Source organism: Haemaphysalis longicornis, unplaced genomic scaffold (genome assembly GCF_048455015.1).
Source record: "Haemaphysalis longicornis isolate Haplotype H1 unplaced genomic scaffold, Haemaphysalis longicornis Haplotype H1 scaffold_1, whole genome shotgun sequence".
Lineage (NCBI taxonomy): Eukaryota > Metazoa > Arthropoda > Arachnida > Ixodida > Ixodidae > Haemaphysalis > Haemaphysalis longicornis.
In genome coordinates, this window is record NW_027526203.1 from 481198321 (window position 1) to 481216952 (window position 18632).

At 45.5% G+C, this 18632-nt stretch overlaps 1 protein-coding gene across 1 annotated transcript in view; it reads left to right on the forward strand.

Annotated features, from left to right (window-relative positions):
- Window positions 1-18632, forward strand: part of Suv3 (Suv3 RNA helicase) — a 40652-nt gene that overhangs the window by 9021 nt on the left and 12999 nt on the right. Inside the window, exons 6-11 of the mRNA XM_077688349.1 lie at window positions 1026-1137; window positions 5492-5661; window positions 9152-9203; window positions 9576-9889; window positions 12912-13121; window positions 17963-18142. Of these exons, the coding sequence (XP_077544475.1) occupies window positions 1026-1137; window positions 5492-5661; window positions 9152-9203; window positions 9576-9889; window positions 12912-13121; window positions 17963-18142 (1038 nt within the window). The remainder of the gene's footprint in view (window positions 1-1025; window positions 1138-5491; window positions 5662-9151; window positions 9204-9575; window positions 9890-12911; window positions 13122-17962; window positions 18143-18632) is intronic.

An 18632-nucleotide genomic window follows, 5' to 3' on the forward strand; every position in this document is an offset into this window, starting at 1 on the left:
GTGGCAAAAAGAAATTTTTTTGCTGCTTTCCTTAAAAAAATTGCAGAGAATTTGTATTGGAGCCACTATTGACCCAAATGACATCACTGTCCTCCTTCCTGTGTCCACTGACATTCCCTTGTATTGAGCACACATTGTGATAACTTTTAACTAACATTAGCTGTGTAATGCTTTGCTGTGATGCCCCTCAGACAACTTTATGTCTAAAACCTGACTTGTTAGTGCAAATGGAGAAGTTGATGTGACTGAATGACTGAAGGTACTGAAAGAAACACTAAACGGTTTTAAGAACTCAGTGAAACATCCCGAACATGCCTATTCTGTGTTTCTACACAGCAGTATGTTAGATGTAGACCAATTTTATTCGTAATTAGCCCCAGCTCATGGAGCACAACAAATTTTACATGTTAGGCCACTACAGGGATGAATTTTAGAGCATGTACACTGTTATAGACCAAACAAACACTTCCAATCCTTAAGTATGAAAAGGAAGATAACCTTATTATCCTAATAAGTGGCTGTAAGTGTAGGTATATTGATATCCTCCACTGTCCAGTATATCAGCTGATGTCATGTGACATCAACTGTTGTAGTGGACACCAGAGGAATTAACCCCATTTGCTAGCACTGCAACTGATTTTACTTACTCGGGCGTTGTACAGTGCTTTTTTGTACACATTTGCAGTAACAAAGAAAGGTTGTCCAGTGGGGTGGCACCTTTCCTGCACTGTCCATATGCCACAGTGCGAGTCCATTCTGCCAGCATGGAATCCACTCCAGTGGTCAAGAACAGTTGCCTTGTTTTTGGATCGCTTGATGTGAAGATGTGTGTCTGTCAAAGCTTTGAGCTGTGGAAAGAGTCCTAGTCCCCGTGGCAGGCTGTGTGTTGGGTCTGCTCGAAGAAAGGTTCAGCTGTCACAAATGAGTGTCCATGCCAAGTGTTGCCTGGAGAATACTTTTTTTTCAAGCTGCCAAAAATGTGCAAAAGTATCCACAGGGCCCCACCTTGGTGGACTTGATTGCAGGGCACTCCGTGCGACTTGGTGACGGGGGAGGAGCGTCGGTGTGTGCTGCCCGATGGTCAGCCTGCCCCCCACGTGGCGTGTACAGTGGAGATGGCTGCCGTTCACGCCCCTTGTGAGTGGCATGACTTCTCTGCGGGTCTCCAAAGGCATGGTGTTGGGGCATCACGTCCTTCCCAGTGTCCCAGGACCTCCAGATCAGATGCATACCTGCTTAAATTGTTGTGCTGCTGTGAAATTTAAAATTAATTAGCGATTTTTATTAACCTTAATTTAATTAAAATTTGCACTTTAAAATTACACTGGATGCTGTGGAATCCAGTGCATAGAAGTACCCTGACTAAACTTCATACATGTGAGCTAATGTGTACACCTTGCATCCCCAATGGAGAATCCATTTCCTTTAGTAGTTTTTGATTTGGCACTCGGCATGAATTATGTACACTTACCGGTCCTATTGGCTGTTTTAAAGATAAGTTCAGTCTTTATAACAGTTTTGTGTCAGCTTGGAGACACTGAGAGCTTGACATTCTGCTTTATGTTATGATCCTAAAGATTTGGCCAGGTAGTTTGGGCACGCACTGCTGTGGCTCTCTCGCAAAGGAGCCCAAACAAACAACACTCAGCGTATGACAGAAAGAATCTGTATTTGTGCAGTTAGCCGTATCTGTCCTTTTTGTGCTTCTCCCAGCTGTGTGAAGCTCCTCCGAGCGGCTCAACATTTTCCTGTATGCCACAGGCGGAGGAAGCAAGCGGGCGGAACACTTGTGCAGCATATTCTGGGGCAGGGAAAAGAAGTGCAAACAGCCCTGACAAATCATTGCGGATTTACCTTGCCTTGAATGAGGGAGGCGAAAAAACCCCACAATATTTGGGCTCTCCATGTTTCTTCACCAAGGTCAAAGCGAAATTCCTCCTGTGCTTTCGTGTTCTTCCAAGACATTGCAGGGTTTTCCAGAGTGAATAGGAGGGAAAGCTGTAGTCATGATGTTTTGTAAAGTATTCTGTAACTTTTTATTTAACCTCAAAGCATATCCTTGGCATAACAAAAGTGTCCTTTGTATATCACGAAGCTTGGTCGCCAGAAAAAGAAAAAAAGCAACTCGGAGGGTCTCTACTCAAGGCGTAAGGGGAATGCAGTGAAAGCTAGCCAGTGGTGCTAATTGTGTACAAATAGAGGAAGATGGTAAGGACAATTCTGGGTATTTATAGCACCCGTTTGACCAATCTCCTGTGTGCACAGAGATGATGACCATTGTAATAGCAATAATTTTGGTGTTTTGCGAACATGGGGGGCAAGGGGGCGCCATAGAGGCTTTTGCTTCAGAACTTTATGCGGAGCTCACTCTGCTTTGTTGGAAGTCCCAGCTTTTTACAATACCTTCTGAACTGCAAGTGAAACCGACAGGTTGCTTGTCACCTTCCATCAGGGCATTGTTTTGCTGTTATGCACATGTTTGGTAGTTGACCCGAGGCAACAGCAGCCGCACTTTAGATAAAGGGGAACTTGGCAAACACTTGTGTACATGAGGCTTAGTGCCTATTAACCATTTTCATGTTGTCTAAGGTTAACTGGAGCCTTCACTTTGAGTCGCTTAAAGGGGCCATGCAGACAAAATACAAGTTTGTTTTATTCAAAAGATTTGGGGTTTTGTAGTGCTCTATTCACTTGTCCGGCAGCAAACGTTCCTGTATTCACTGAGAAATTAAACGATGAAGCCAAAATTTCAATTCTCCCGCTGCATCGTGTGCTTCAAGACGTCGGCAATGACGTATTGAGGGCAGGTACTGAGAATGGGAGATAGTATGTTGACTAAAGCTGCTGCCAACGGCTAAAACTAGCTGTTTCTTAGCCCAGTTACCATCAATTTTTATAGATGGTGTAACGATACTGCTTGTGGACTATGTCTGTGCACGTTTTTTTTTTTTTCTCTGACCGTACTTGTACCTGGCTGATTGTTAAGGTTGGCAGTAATCGTGTCGTGAAAGAGTGGGTATGACTCGACAGGAAGTATCACGTAAGTGGCAGTGTCGCTTATGCCAGTTGGACAGCGTCGTGTCAGACAAGCCAACGCCTGACGGCAGTGCCGCGTCTGCTGGCATTGTGCGCACTGTATGCACTAGTGCTTATATGTTCACATGTTCATTCGTAAATTACATTGTTTATTCCACCCTTCTTATTGCTACAAAAAGACTGCACTAAAACTTAGCGCAAATAGCTCGTTCTGCAAGCTTATAATTTGTTTAATTTGTGTTGGGTTTTGTTGGCCTAGCCAACCGCGACAAATTGCTCAGTGCCCACACTGCACTCAGAAAGCTCAGTGCAGAAAAGTTGCTAGTGAGTCGCATGGCTATTCTCTGTGCTCCTCATTATGCAGTTTATTTAAGTGAAGTTTGTGTTAATAGTGGGGTCAGTGTTATTCTAACGAGGAAATCTTTTGAATGATGCAAACTTCAATTTTGTCTTCATGGCCCCTTTTATGAGGCTGTAGTTTACTTTTCACTGGTGGGACTGTTTTTGCTAACACAGTGTTAGTGACAGCAGCCCCACTCGTTGGTTGGTGGCTGCCTTCTTCTGCTCTTTTTTGGCCCTTTTGAAGTGAGGAGAGCAAGGAATGCTGAAGTGAGTGGCCTGAGAAATCAGCTGGGTTTAAGGTGAACTGAAACAAATTTAGCAGTGCAAGGTGCCCTGGAAGTGTATTACCCAGGGCATCTTGCTGCTAGGTTTACATGCTTTAACTCTGTCCTTACTGCAGTAAATTGACCGATTTTTAGGGGTCTAAGAAAACATTTTTTCTGTGCTAAACAAATGAGTTAGGCACATATTGCAGTGACACAAAATGCAGGCGATTCAAAGCCCTTTCCAACGACACCAGTTTTAATCATTTTTTTATAAATTGTGATTGTGAAAACAATTATCATTATCAAAATTTTTGTCCAGGCGTCAAAGAAAATAAAAATAGGAAGTTGTGTATAAGAAACCACCGGTAGTAGAAAAAAATTAGCATATACATTTCGTAGGTAAACATTTCAAAAACCCATCTTAGAAAAAAAAAATGATGTACTCAGAACAATTTGTCAGATATCAAGGAAAATGCCAGCCCGCGTGGTGTCTGTGCCTTGTGGCGAAGCCCAACCCCTATTTTAAATTTCGCAATTTGGGATGGTTCTCTGGAAGAAATCTGGTGGTTTGGCATTATTAAAGACACCAGTTAGTCCCCACGTGATGTAAAAACACCTTGTCAATGATTACGGCGAGCACAAGATTCAATGCAAGCAAGTGATGTGAAGAAATTTACTTGGAGTTGAAAACCAAACACGGTGGTGGATGCTTATTGACGTTCTGATCAATACTCATCTGTCAGAACTTTCATTTGCAGTTTATTATCATCTTCTGACTCACTGTGGTAGCCCTGCTTGCAGGAATAAGGTGCGATGCGCTAGAATCATGCCCAGCAATCTTTCACCAAGCACCTGTCGCGCTATGAAGAGTGTGCAGCACTATGAGCCTACTACATTGCAGCGCAACCAAACATTAACAAGCCTGTTGGAGACTGTCAGAACAGACAGTTCTACTGAGAAACGACACTAGACCTCCGGAAATACCCTCGTACAGAAACGAAACTGGCGAGAAAACAACTGGTGGTGTTCAAGGACGGTTGGAAGCAACCTCCTCGTCTGAACTGATATCAGACGACTTGGTGTTATTTTTCGACTTTCAACTGAAGCTGTTATCGCAGAAGTAAGGCATGGGCAAAGTGGAATCACACGCGGCATGCATTTTTCGAGGAACAGTAGCGAGCGACAGAGGTGCCATGGAAAATCTCCTTGAAGTTTGGTAACTGCGTAGTAGAGCCAAATATGAATTTAACAGCGCAAGAACGAAATTGAAACTGCTGGAAACTGACTGAAAATGCTAGGTCCACTTGTTAGACACACGAGAGACCTTCAGAAATAAGCTTTGGCAGAATAAAGCTGCCCTTTTTGCAAACCAAAGATCACTAGTGAATAGCCGGTGTCATTTTCAGGTAGTTATCACCTCTCAATGCGGTCCGATTTTAAAGCTGACAACACAATTTGGTATATGACTTGCTAGGAGCCTTTTAATAATAAAAAAAATGGATGGTAATGCACCATAACCACGAGTGGCATGCTTTTTTGTCAAGCGCAGCAGCCATGCCCCCTTTCGCGAAAAGACACGCACCTAAGCTGGCAAAAAATGGCGTCAAAAATCTCAATGTTGCCAGAGCGGGAAAATTTAAACTGCTTCTAAAAGTGCAGTCCCAGACTAACTACTGGGGCGTATTATCTGTACGAGAAATGACTACAACATGTCGAAATCGGCAATTTAAAGCATTGATCACTGGTGATTGATTTGAATAGGCGTGGTAACGACAGAGTTAACCATGTGCAGCACTGCAGCCGCTGTGTGTATGTCATACCCCTGGTGGGTCTGTCGTTGGCTGCAGATGAAGTGGCGGTGATCGACGAGATCCAGATGATGCGGGACCCTCAGCGTGGCTGGGCCTGGACTCGTGCCCTGCTGGGGCTGGCAGCCAAAGAGCTGCACCTGTGCGGAGAGCTGGCCGCCATCGGGCTGGTGCGCAGCTTGCTGGCTTCCCTGGGCGAGGACCTCGAGGTACGGCCCCGCCACCCACCCCGGGGGAGGGCGTGCAGCAAAGCAGGGGGCTGCTGCTGGGCTCGCTGCTTTGACGGTGGGACCGCCTGGCTCGTTGGTGATTCGCCGTCTTTCTACGAGTCGGGATTCTACAAGACAACTTGTGGTTGTGACCAGAGAGACTGAGACTGTTTAGCTGAACAGGCATACAAAGCGATAACCTGAGTAAGGGGTGGGCTCTTGTGCCTTCCAGTAGGAACGACGAGGTTGTATGCAATAGTTTAGCGACAGGCTTTGTAACATGCTTACAGAGGGCAGCACAAAGCTGCATGTATAGTCAGAGGAAGCACCGGCTTGTATAAATGTGTCCGAACACATTGTCCTGTGTGGATCAGGAGCTGTTCACATCTTGCCATTCTGACCACGTGCATTACCCCGTCTGCAGTTTAATCATGAACAACTAGCTAGAACATAGAATGAACTTGATATTCTGCCTTGAACTGGGCAGACCTTTCATGCAGACATCGCAATATTTCGAAAGTTTACGGTGATGCTGCAATGCAGGGTGTTTTGAGGTGCTTGGGCAGTTCCAAAATGGGCAGAACATGGATGGAGGGTGGCGACAGATAGGGAATGCGTTCAGCAAACTTAACCTGCAAGGGTCAAAACTGTTTGGAAGCTTGTGCACGAGGATCGTTAGAGAACAGTCTACAACATTGCTGCCATTGTTGACGTGTCATGAGAAATAGTCTAGGCAATCTTCACATGTAATTTGAGCATGCGCCGTGTCGCTACCAAGTTTGTCCCCTGGCTGCTGACCCAAGAGCAGAAGGAACACCGTGTGAAAGTTTGCTGAGAACTCGGTCAGTGTACCGGTGATGACCCGTCCGTCCTTCATGTTGGGGATCATTATTGATGAAACTTGTGTTTATGAGTACGACCCTGCGACAATCTTCGCAGTAGAAGAGCTGACGAGATCCAGTGCCAAAAAAGGCCTGGCAGGTTCATGCTCATTTTCTCTGTCAACATTTGCGGCGTTATGCACTGTGAATTCCTCCCCTTGGGATCAAACCATCAACAGCGAGTTCTACCATCAGGTTACAAGGTGTTTGAGGGAGGAAATTCAGTGAAAGCAACCAGATATCTAGAGCACAAAAAGCTGGATGCTGCCTGGGCGGCCTTACCTCATTCGGCGCCCTGTGCGGACTGCTCCGAAAGCCTCCCCCCAGGCCGTCAAACTCAGTTTTACAGTGACACTGTCTATGGCTAGGATCAAGCAGATGGTGTCCAACATGTAAACAAGAATACCATGTGAGCGTAGCACCATTTTGCGGTGCCCAGTCAAATCCTTGGGATCATAAAACTGTGCACCACTCCTTCAGCGTGAAAATAAAAATCATAAAATTTAATAAAAACGTCCCAGGACCTCCTTATTTTGGTATAACACGGCTTATATTGCCCCTGAAGAGATGTATTTTCAGCAATGAATTTGTGCTTAGACGTGAAGATGACTTTAATTGGCCTATAAATGTAAGCTGGCTTTTCCACATTGGGTGTTGTGCAGTGAAGGATGTCCATCTATGGAAGGAGTATGATTACAGAAAACGGCTATGGCTCCTGTTTTATTGAAACTATCCTAAAATCTGTTATATGGCAATTAGTTGCCAAGACGGCTCTGCCATGACGCGAAATTTCATTTACGTTTCAAATTTACATACTTCGTTGTGAAGTTGTAAATTTTTAGGCATTCCCGTCTGCTGTCAATACGTGGGCTTCTACGGGAGGGAAACGGACATTTGCCCGCTAGAGTAGAACTCCAGTCTGCCCGAGTTTCAGTCAGGTAATTGGCCAGGCGGTGTTCTCAATCGCAAACTGCAAAACAGGAACTGGGAGGCATGCTCAGTCGCAGATGGCAAACAAACGTGTATTGTTTTGTGCACTCCGTAGACTTTGCCCTGGTAAAAGCGTGTGGTCACTGACGTTGAGGCTCGGCACCACAGCTTTGTTGGTCGTCCGTCTTCACAGGGCGGGACACTGAATTTTTTTTAAAGCGAAAACCTCCTTAGTGGGACCTGTCCTGTCAAAAATATGTTGCATCCCATAGACTGGTTGGCCGACCGAAAAGCTCTCGTCAAGAAATACAAGGAGGTCATATTCTGTTATGACGGCTCCTAAAACATGTCTTTCCAGTAGTGCATTCGTGTTTAGAGGTAAAGCCGACTTTTGAGGTACCCATGTAAACTTGGGTTTTGTAAGCTGGCTTCCCCACGTTGCCCGTTCTGCAGTGAAGCATGGCCATCTATGGAGGGAGTGTGATTACAGAAAACGGTTTTAACTCTCCTGTTATCAAAAGTATCCCGAAACATTTACATGACAATTACCCGCTAAGAGGACCGACTCTACATGCATGGAACCGAGCTTCTAGTTTGTTAAAATGGTCAGTTGAAAATCGGGAAAGAGGAAGACAATACATGCATCGATCATGGAGGAGGAGTACAATGGTATATATCTAATAATTCACGTGTCGGTATACATTTAAATTGCTCGTAAATGCGTTGTGTAGTGCTTTTGCGCTTCTCTCAACTTTCTTCAGGAAGGGATGCTAGATGTTTTGTAATTACCTTTTTGCGATTGATTCTTTTTTTTTTAGGAGGATGTCTAATCGTAAAACGAAATTGTGTTTGACAGTTCATTCATGTGGGCTATGTATTTGGGTGGCTGAAGCCTGCAATGGGAACCGCGAATCAATGCACCAGCCACAATTAGGTTCTCATGCATGACGCCGCCTAAGGTCTGATCAGGTCACAGAACATGCACATTTCAAGCAGATAATGCTGCTTAAAATGCACAAACAAAAAGAGGCTTGTCAGGAAAAAAAAGGGTAGTTGTATTAACCAAAATGCCAGACAACTGCAGTTATTCATGAAGAAGCTAGCATGCACTAACTTTTGATTAAAGTTGCTGCTCCTTGAGAGTTGCATTTTTGATTGCACTTTTTGATTTCTTTAAAGTTCTGGCTTTCTCTCTCAATGGTCTTTTCTTTTATTCTCAGGGCCAAACTCTTCCTGGTCGATTAGTCGGAGGCAATTGTACCACACGTAGCTACATTTTAAGTGTGTGAAACCAATGGAGTGAATCTTATGCCAGGAAGAAAGTATATGCAAATATGATGACTGAACTGGGATCGCTAGGAATGGACACAATTAATTTAAAACGTAATGCCAAAGGCATTAGAAAAAAGAAAGGCATGCCTCTGTTTGACAACACAGAGGGGTGCATCTGCGACCAGAGTAGCACAGACCCTACCACTGTCTTTTTGTGTGGGATGAGCATTGGGTCGAGGAAGTATTTGAGCAGTGCGCAGAAATTATTCTGGGGGTGTTTTGAGGGGCATTGAACTGCTCACTCACTTTTCAATCAGCTCGGTCACCTGCCCAATCAGCTTTTAGTTGAGCTTTGTTATTGTTTATGTTGTGTTTCTTTCTCACTCTATCTTTTCCAACTCTTTCAGGTCCGAAAGTACAAACGCCTGACACAGCTGACTGTGGAAAACAGAGCTCTTGGTGAGTGCTTAGAAGTACTGGCGAAAGCCAGTAATTGGGGCTTGCCTGTCTCGTATACCACCTTTGCTTTTGCTCGTTGCACATTTATACTAAGCCAGACTGTACTGGAATCAGCACCTAGTGGGGCACAGAATACGGCTGTTCCCAAGTAATTGATGTGACCCTATGAGTATTTCTCTATAAAGCTCTGGGCACTTTACAAGGGCTGTAATGGCACCATTCTCAACTTGTTCGAGCCCCAGCAGGGCATCATTCATTCGCTGATAATGGATATGCTGGTGTTCTGCCACGAAGTGATGGCTACTGCCTGTGACCAGTTTGTGAAAGAATTTGGTGGGCGAGTGCAGCAGGGGGGGGAACTTTCGCACGCAGAGAGCCTGGAGAAGATCCAGCCAGGCGACTGCGTGGTCTGCTTCAGCAAGAGCGACATCTACCAGGTGAGCCTGCAGATCGAGCGCCAGGGCTTGGAGTGTGCGGTGATCTACGGGGGCCTGCCCCCGGGCACCAAGCTGGCCCAGGCGCAGAAGTTCAACGACCCGGCCCACCCGTGCAAGGTGCTCGTGGCCACTGATGCCATCGGCATGGGCCTGAACCTCAGCATCGGCCGTGTCATCTTCTACTCGCTCGTCAAGCCCACGCTCAACGAGCGCGGCGAGCGCCAGATGGACACCATCTCCACCTCGCAGGTGCACACATTACTACCCACGCGGGTGTCACGACGGGTGGGGGAGCAGGGTGAACCCTAGTTGGGATAGGAGGGCCTGTTAGGCGGCAGCGTGCTCTGAATGTATGCTCGCCTTGGGAGCTGCCTAGGCCGGAAACCTTAGTTATTATCGATCAATTTTGCTGATTGATGGCAAGTAGCCGTGGCCAGGACCCTCATGCTGGTATGTTCTGTATTAATTCAAATTGTTGATTAATTAAAGCCACTCATGTGATTGGCCATGTTTGTCAAGCTTTGGGAAGTCCTCCCTTACATGTGCTGCTCTATTGGGCTATTGGAATTGAGGAGGTGCCTATTAGAATTGAGGGGAGCTATTGTCTGATTCAGGAATGCAATTATACATTAAAATTAAAGCCTTTTTCTTAAGAGAAAGATGGTTAAAGCACGAAGCTTTCTTTCATGCAACGTGTGTCAGTCAAAGCCCTAAATCCCTACTTTGACCATGTTGGAATGGCGCAATAGGATAGACGTTGACTTCATAACACGAGGGACCCAGGTTCGGTTCTGACCACAGGAAGCAGGCGCTTGATATGCCTTTGCTTGTCATTATCATCGTTTTGGGAAACCCATTGCGTACAGTTGGCGTTCCTGCAGTGCGTGTTGGTGCGACATCGAGTGCCATCAGTGGGACGCAGAGAGACGTTGCACACTTGCACTTGCATGCTCTCATTGGCCAGGCAATGGCAAGATGCTGCTCTTGGTGATCGTGGCATGCTTCTGGCATAGCTGACCTCCATGTATGCAGCTGGGGCACTATGACTGGGTGATCACCGACATGTCTCCCAAAGCTGGTGCACACTCTTGCTCCTTCCCTATGTCCGTTTTAAATGGGCTGCCTCTCCATCTCTGTGCACTTAATATGGATGAGAGGATTTTGTGCAGACAGGCAACACTGTAAAAGAGAAATTCATCCTGAATTTTTAGATTGAACAAATTATTTACGTGATATAGACTTTTCATCAAGCTTGGGCAATCCTTTCTGCATGGATACAAGAGAAATGTAGAACAAATTCTATTCATTCGGTGTTTTTCCGAGAGTAGATGTCCCTTGTCAACAACATGGCAATTGCAATGTTGAAGAGCGTTATATGTATTAAATGACTTGAGTGTCATCGAAAAGGGCCTGTCCAGCTACACAGCAAATTTTTTGCAAAGCTATGTGCCATCAGAAGTTTATGTTCAAGAACAACAGCTCTGCCAAGTTCTCGGCTGAAGGCCACTGAACGATGGCACTGTAATACGGGGATAGAGGGAGCATCTTTAGTACAAACATCACTAATTTTCATCAGGACTGGACAGACAATCTTGGTATGACAAAGACCACAATGGCAGCGATGATGACAACTTCCCCTATTGGTGTAATGTACAGCTTATGCGAGAGGGTTGATGCTATAACAACATAAAAGGTTTTGGAAAATGTGCGTAGGCCTTATTGGTGTAACCACTACAGTCGAATCCCGCTACAACGAAATTGACGGGACGCGCGAAAAATTTCGCTGAAGCGAAAATTCGTTGAGGCGAAATCCGCCCCAACACACCGCGGAAAGGCCCGAAAAATAGCCCCGTATGTTTCCGCATCATTGGCAGCAAAAAAACAATGTTTAGAAAAAGGAGTGACGCGCAATAACGTCACGTTTATTCGGATAACAAACATACCAATGGTTATCTGTGTTCACTGCACGCAAAGAACGCGTTACGGAGGGGGGTGAAGAAATGCAGGCGGAAAACGTATTGCTGCACAACAAGGCGTGCCCACCGAGCTGATTACTTTCAGATAGCTGCTAGGCTGTCGGAAGCCCCCCTCGCTTGTGGCAGGAGCAGTGGCGTTATCTTATCCTCTGACGGCACTGCAGCTACTGACCTTGGCAGGCAAGACGCGCGCGCTTGCATTAAACATTACCGCGCGCTCGCGACTAAGATAGGATGACTTGGCTTCAAGACCAAACACGCAAACATGATTTTTGCTCTTGGCTATGAAGAATGGTAGAAGGAAAACGGCAAGGACAGCTGCTCACGAGCCACAACGCATACATGACGGCGCCGCGCCAGCAGCGGAGCACATTCGTGCGATTTCAATTGGATACAGATTGGCTGTAGCTCCGGCTTGGCGAACCGGGCCTGTGCCTCATGTAAAGACGGCCAGCCACATCGTTATCACCATCAAACAATGGCGACCGCCTATGAGTTTTTTTTTTTTTTTTTTTTTTTTTTGGTGGCGGTGTGGGCGCACCGCGCATGTTTTCGGTAAAACTAAGCGTCCTGAATGTTTAAAAAGTTACAAATAGCTGGCGCTATGCTTATTTTATTGTGAAATAATTGTTCAAACCCAGCCCAATTCATCGAAAATTTCGTTGAAGCGAAAGCAAGTCAGACAAATGGTTCGTTGTGGCGAGGACTTTGTTGCATTGACTTCTATGGCTAGCTGACGGGGAATTGGTAATATTTCGTTGAAGCGGAAATTTCGTTGAAGCGGACTTCGTTGTAGCGGGATTAGACTGTAGTTCATTTTGCAGATCCCCCACCTCAAGAAATGTGTATTGCGCTACTGTCTGTAACACTCTTCATGTGTTTTCGAAAAACCAGATGATGGTCCTATGTGAACAAAAAATTATATATATATTTGATTTAAAAAATAGCATCACTGTCCCCTCTCCCCCCATTCATCTCTACCACCAACATGTGGGTAAAACCATAGCTTCTACATTGTGTTTTTTGCCAGTAATTTGTTTTCAAGGCAGCTAAAATCGGGATGATTTTTCACCAGCCATTTAGAAGTCCCGTTTATTGGTTTTCGCTATCATTATTCACATATGCCCGGACCATAAATCACAAATATGCTGAAAGTACAAACTTTATGGTTATGGGGAATGTTAACCTTGATAGTTGATGGTGCAGGGTGATTGCTACTGAGGGAATGGACCTGATGACGGCATGTGAGGGCAAATAAAGTGCCTCCCCACTGAAGTATGACCCCGCCATTGCAGGCTCTCCAAATTGCCGGCCGCGCAGGCCGTTTTGGCAGCCGGTACGAGTCTGGCCGGGTGACAACGCTCAAGCCGCAGGACCTCCCGGCCCTGAAGCAGATTTTGGGCGCCCCTGTGGAGCAGATTGAAGCAGCTGGCCTGCACCCAACCGCCGAGCAGATTGAGCTCTTTGCCTACCACCTGCCCCATGCCACCCTGGCCAACCTGGTGGTGCGTCCCCTGTCTCACACTTCTTCGCCACAGAGGGCTACCCTTTGGCCAGAGATCTTCTACATGCATCATCACCGTCGTCAGCCTGCTCAGGTCCACTGCAGGACGAGGGCCTCTCCCATTTACCTCCACCCGCTCCTGTCTTGCGCTGCTCGAGTTGACAATTTACCTCCGAATTTCTTTATGTCATCCCTCCATCGGATTTTAATGGTTTTCCCCTTCTTCGAGACCCATCTCTTGGTATCCACTCTGTTTCCCTAATTGTCCACCGGTTGTCGGTTCGTCTCTCCACACGGCCAGCCCAAGTCCATTTCTTTTTATTTGTCTGAACTACGATATCTTCTACTCTAGTTTGTTCTCTGACCCAGATAGCTCGTTTCTTGTCCCCGAGTGTTATTCCTAACATTTTTCTTTCCATGGCCCGTTGAGCTGACCTAAGTTTGCTTACTAGTTGTTTAGTAAAGCGCCAAGTTTCAGCTCCATTGTGATCACCGGAAGCATGTGCTGGTTCTAGATTTTTCTTTTAAGGGATAGAGGTAGCTTACTTTTCGTTATTTGGGAGGGCTCTCCGAGTACTCCCCAGCCCATAACTATTATGCGCCGGATTTCGCTCTCGTGGTTGGGGTACGCACTAGCCATCTGTCCGAGGTTGTTATATTCTTTTACTTTTTTTAGAATTTCGTTTCCTAAGCTGAAGCGGACGATTTTGGCACGCTGATTCCTCATTGCTTTAGATTTATCCATATTTATTTTTAGCCCCACGGCCGTGCTTTCTGATTGTAGTTCCTCAAGCATTGTTTGCATGTGCCTTGCAGTCTCACTCAGCGAGACTCTGTCATCCGGAAACCTCAAATGGCTCAAGTATTCCCCGTTTATCCTTAATCCTATGCTTTCCCAGTCAAGCTTTCTGAATACCGCCTCCAGACATGCGGTGAATAGTTTTACCCTGTCTTACTCCCTTTCGGATCGACAATTTATTGTTTTGCTTCAAGAGGATTATCCTGCAGATGTATTCCTTATACAGTTGAACCCCTTTATAAGAGACACGTACCGGGGAGCAGTTTCTGTCTCTTATATAAGATGTCTCTTATAAGCAGGGTGCCATGTTTTTACCAACTGATCAACCCATAGTTCAATGTGGGCACCGTATGACTCAAATAAGCTCAAAAGAACGCTACAGCATGTTGAAAAAGATTCATTCTAATTAATGTTTGGCCCAAGCATTTATGAAACTTTGTTTGCTTCATGACTGTATTTACACTGTTTTTTACAACCAATTCTAGAAGCTTTTTTTCCTTTCCTTGTTTGTGGAAGATGAATCGTAGATGTTGAGTTCACAAGCCTGATGAATAGTCAGAGAGCACAGCTTCTTCCGCTGTGTGCTCAGGCTATTCATTACGCTTGCAGGACTCAACATCTGCAGTGCTTCTTGATTGGGAGCTACGCGAGTGGGAGAGCCCGCATGTGTGATCGCGCTCCATTCAATGGACGGCAGTAAGCTTCAACCACATCTGTAAGTTGCATTTTCATTGGCAGGGCTTCTCATTGTCATTTCATAGCTGACTGAACCACTTTGTGTTTGCTGAAGTTACAATAAATAGCGACTGCAGGTGTCTGTCCAGGATGGAAGCAACCTGTGCTTCCAGGATGGAAGCAACTGCAATTAGTGACTGGTGGCACTGTGTCTGAAGTTAAAATGTCTGTTACAAGCGAGATTATTGATTAAACTTCAAGGATAACTTGTCCCTTATAACCAAATCTTCTACATCCGATGTCTGTTATAAAAGAGGTCGATTTAATGGGAGAGATAGGGCAGCCAACCATGTGGGTGAATAGTGTCTCTTATACCCATTTGTCTCTTACATCAGTGTCTCTTATAACGAGGTTCAACTGTATATGTCTTCTAGAAGTCTTATGTAGACCTCCTTTATTCCCTGGTCCTTTAGTGCTTCTAGAACGGCTGCGGTGGGTACAGAATCAAACGCTTTCTCATAGTCTATAAATGCTGTAAAGGGGTTTAGTGTATTCTGCGGATTTTTATATCACTTTATGGGCAACATGAATGTGATCCATAGTTGAGTACCCTTTCCTAAACCCAGCTAAATTCAGGCTGCCACCTATGCGGCTAACTATAACTTTGGTAGACATCTTTTAAACAACTGAGAGTAGGCTGATGGGTATGTAATTCTTGAGGTCCTTGGGATCTCCCTTTTTATGAATCAGAATAATGTAAGCGTTTTTCCAGGGTATGGGCACTTTTTGAGTTGTCAAGCATTCCGAAAATAGTACAGCAAGTTTTTCCAGTACAATTTCTCCTCCCTCCTTCAAAAGATTCACGGTTATGCCATTGTCACCTGCAGCTTTTCCTCATTTCATGCCTCTGAGAGCCTTTCCTACCTCCTCTTTAGTTGCTAGTGGGACATCGCAAGTTGAGCTTGTACTCTCAGCAGTTTCCCCTGGTCTAAAGTCGCTGGCGTACAGCCTGGTGTAGAATCGTTTGGCTACCTTTATTATTTCGTCCAAGTTGTGCATAATGTTACCCTGCTCGTCTCTAGGTGCGTACATCTTGTCTTTGCCTATGGCTAGTTTCCTCTTAGTTGCTTTCAAGCTTCTCCTATTTTCAGCCTTTCCTCGATCACTGCCATGTTATATGCATGAATGTCGATTGTTTTACTCCTGTTAATCAGTTGTGACTAATGACTAATGCACTTGGCTAATTCAATCTGATCCGCTGTACTTGACTCTTTGATGTTCTTACGTTTGGCCATTATTTCCCTCATTTTCTTAGTTAGCCACCGCCTCTGGTGCTCACGCGTTCACACGATCCACAGTGGCGCTTTAAGGCATTCAGAACAGCCGACGTTTTGCCCATTGCAAGCAATGTATTTCAGCCGGGGACAGTTACGAATTCGTATCACACTAAAATTTGTGCCAGCCATGATGGTATCACCGAGATTTTACTGTATGTGCAGGCTGCAAGCCTGGAAAACTTACAGTGGAGATACATGGTGTGCTTTTTGCAAGCATTCAGCTATCTTGTCTTGGCAAAAGGAGAAGAGGAACGGGCTGGCTAAGGGCAACACATGTTTAATTAGTTACGCAATGATACAGTCTGACAAGAAGGAAGGAGCGGCTCCCCTATTGGCACATTGAGGGATGGACACCCATGCAGAAGAACAGTCCTGGCCCGCCCTGTTGATAGGGTGCTGCAGCACCGCAATACACAGACACGATGACACGACAAGGGAAAATGGCAATTTTGAAACCGAAATGAGGAAAAAGTTGTCCAGGCAGAATGCATGCCTGCTGGCAGACTGGGCAACCCGAGTAGGTCCGGCAACCCGGCGGCTTGAGTAGAGGCATGCACATGGCCTCATTGGGAGAAGCGCGCAAATTGGAGCTGAGCTGTCTCTGCGGTTGCCAAGCTAGCTTGGCAGACCGGGCCGGCTGAGGGGGCACTTTTTGTTTCATAGCTGTCTGTGTGCTGTGCCAGCAGGGGCAGCGCCGTTTGCTATCTTTTTAAAAATTATCTAGGCATTTCACAGAACTACCGGTCATGTCCCTGTTGCCTTAGTGGTACTTACGGCGTATTCAGGACAAGTTTGGCTGAAGTAAAATTTTACTGCTGTCAGCCTTTAACCAACAAACATTGATATTGAAGACTCTCCATGGCGTCAACCGACATTGCAAGCCAGTGTGACGTCTGTGACGCAGGATGTTTTCTCTTCCTTCGAACGTTTAAAAAGTAAAAGTAGAATAAAAGTTCACACGTGTGGAACTGCTAAATGCAGTGTGTGTGTGACTGCATTTTGCAGTTCTACACGTTTTGCAGTTCCAAACTCACTTTAGTGTCCCTTTAACGTTTCTTGAATCAAAGATATGTTCATTGTAGTATTTGGCATTTATTACGTAGAGACAGTGGGCATTTGAGGGCGATGAAACCATGACTTTTGACTAGAGGCCATGTTTGCATATTGTTTTCGGCCTATGAAAAAATTAGAACTCCTTTTTAAAGCGTTGTGCTGCAGGGAGCGCTAGATGTTTGAATTTATTGGTGTGCTGCCGCCACCTGAGTGCTGCAAGTGCCATTCAGCAGCTGCGAAAGGCATTATGCAACATGTATCATTGCTTAATTTGCTTTCTTAGTTTTCTAGCAGACGCCTGCGTGTATGCAGCAGTACAAGCAAAACTGTTTTCTATAATTGCAAGGGGTTGATGCACACGGGGTGGCTGACAGTGTAGACAGGTCTCCTGTGTGCATTGCAAAGCTGCTACAGAATTGATGTCGTTCATTTGGGCCTTTGACCCTGTATGTCAAGATGTGAAAGTTCGAATTAATCCTGCAAAGCTATTGATTGTCTTTTGAAGAAACTTTGCCTTATCAAAAGCGTGATGAGGCATCCAAAAATCATGATATTCGACAGCAGCAGTTACCAGAAATGTTGCAGCAACTATTGATTTACATCTGTTTTTGTCATGATCAGTGGTGTTTTATTTGTTACATTGGCGTGGATCTTTTGAATGGAGCCTGCCTTCTCTGTCTGCCAGAGTGCTTGGAATTCGATTCCCGTAGATATATTACACCACCAATGACAGAGTAACATGTGCACTCACAAAATTGGCTGTCTCTTATTTAAACAGCTTAGGAGAGGACGGGGCATCTTGGACAATAGACTCGCCTGTTGCAAATTTAGCGGCACTAAATGCTTTAGCAGGTGGAACTTGTCTTTGGTGCAGAGTGGGTTGCTAAAAGTGTGGGGTATCTTGGTGCTCTTCTGCCTGCGTCTCTGCCCTGGTGTTTTGTTGTGCAAGAATGTGCACTTTCCTCCTTTCCCTGGCAGGACATCTTTGTCAGCCTGTGCAAAGTGGATGCCTCATCCTACTTCATGTGCAACCTGGAGGGCTTCAAGTTTCTCGCTGACATGATCCAGCACGTACCTCTGCCCTTGCGCGCACGTTACGTCTTCTGCTGCTCGCCCATCAACCAGAAGATGCCCTTTGTGTGCAGCATGTTCCTCAAGGTGGGGAAGCGGTTGTCATTTCCGCACTAATTGATGTTTTTCGGCAGGGCACCAGGTGTCCCATATTGGCCTCAATTTTTTTCAGAATGGGAAAAATTAGTGTAGGAAGAATTTTTTATTTTGCTTGAACATTTTTGTTTTGTTGCATTATTTGTGTGGGCCAAGTGGGCTTGATTGATCTGCTTTTTGTTGTTCGAACATGGTGTGCTGACCTTTTCCAAGTTAATTGGCAGGCTGCTAAAACAGGGGTGAGACAGCTGTGCATGTTGCGCAGTTTTGATGCAAATTTGTTTTCTGGCGCCAGGCTGTTCCAAAAGCTTGAAAATTGCGGAACTTGTGCCAAACTGCTCCAAAACAGTCCGAGAGCCAAGGATTTGAATGCTCCCGTCAGTTTCCGTGGGGAAAAATGATTACTGACGGCATAATGTTCCAGCAACCTCTTGGTGATGCTGTTTGTAAAGGTTTAATCAATTGGTCATTCAATAAAAGA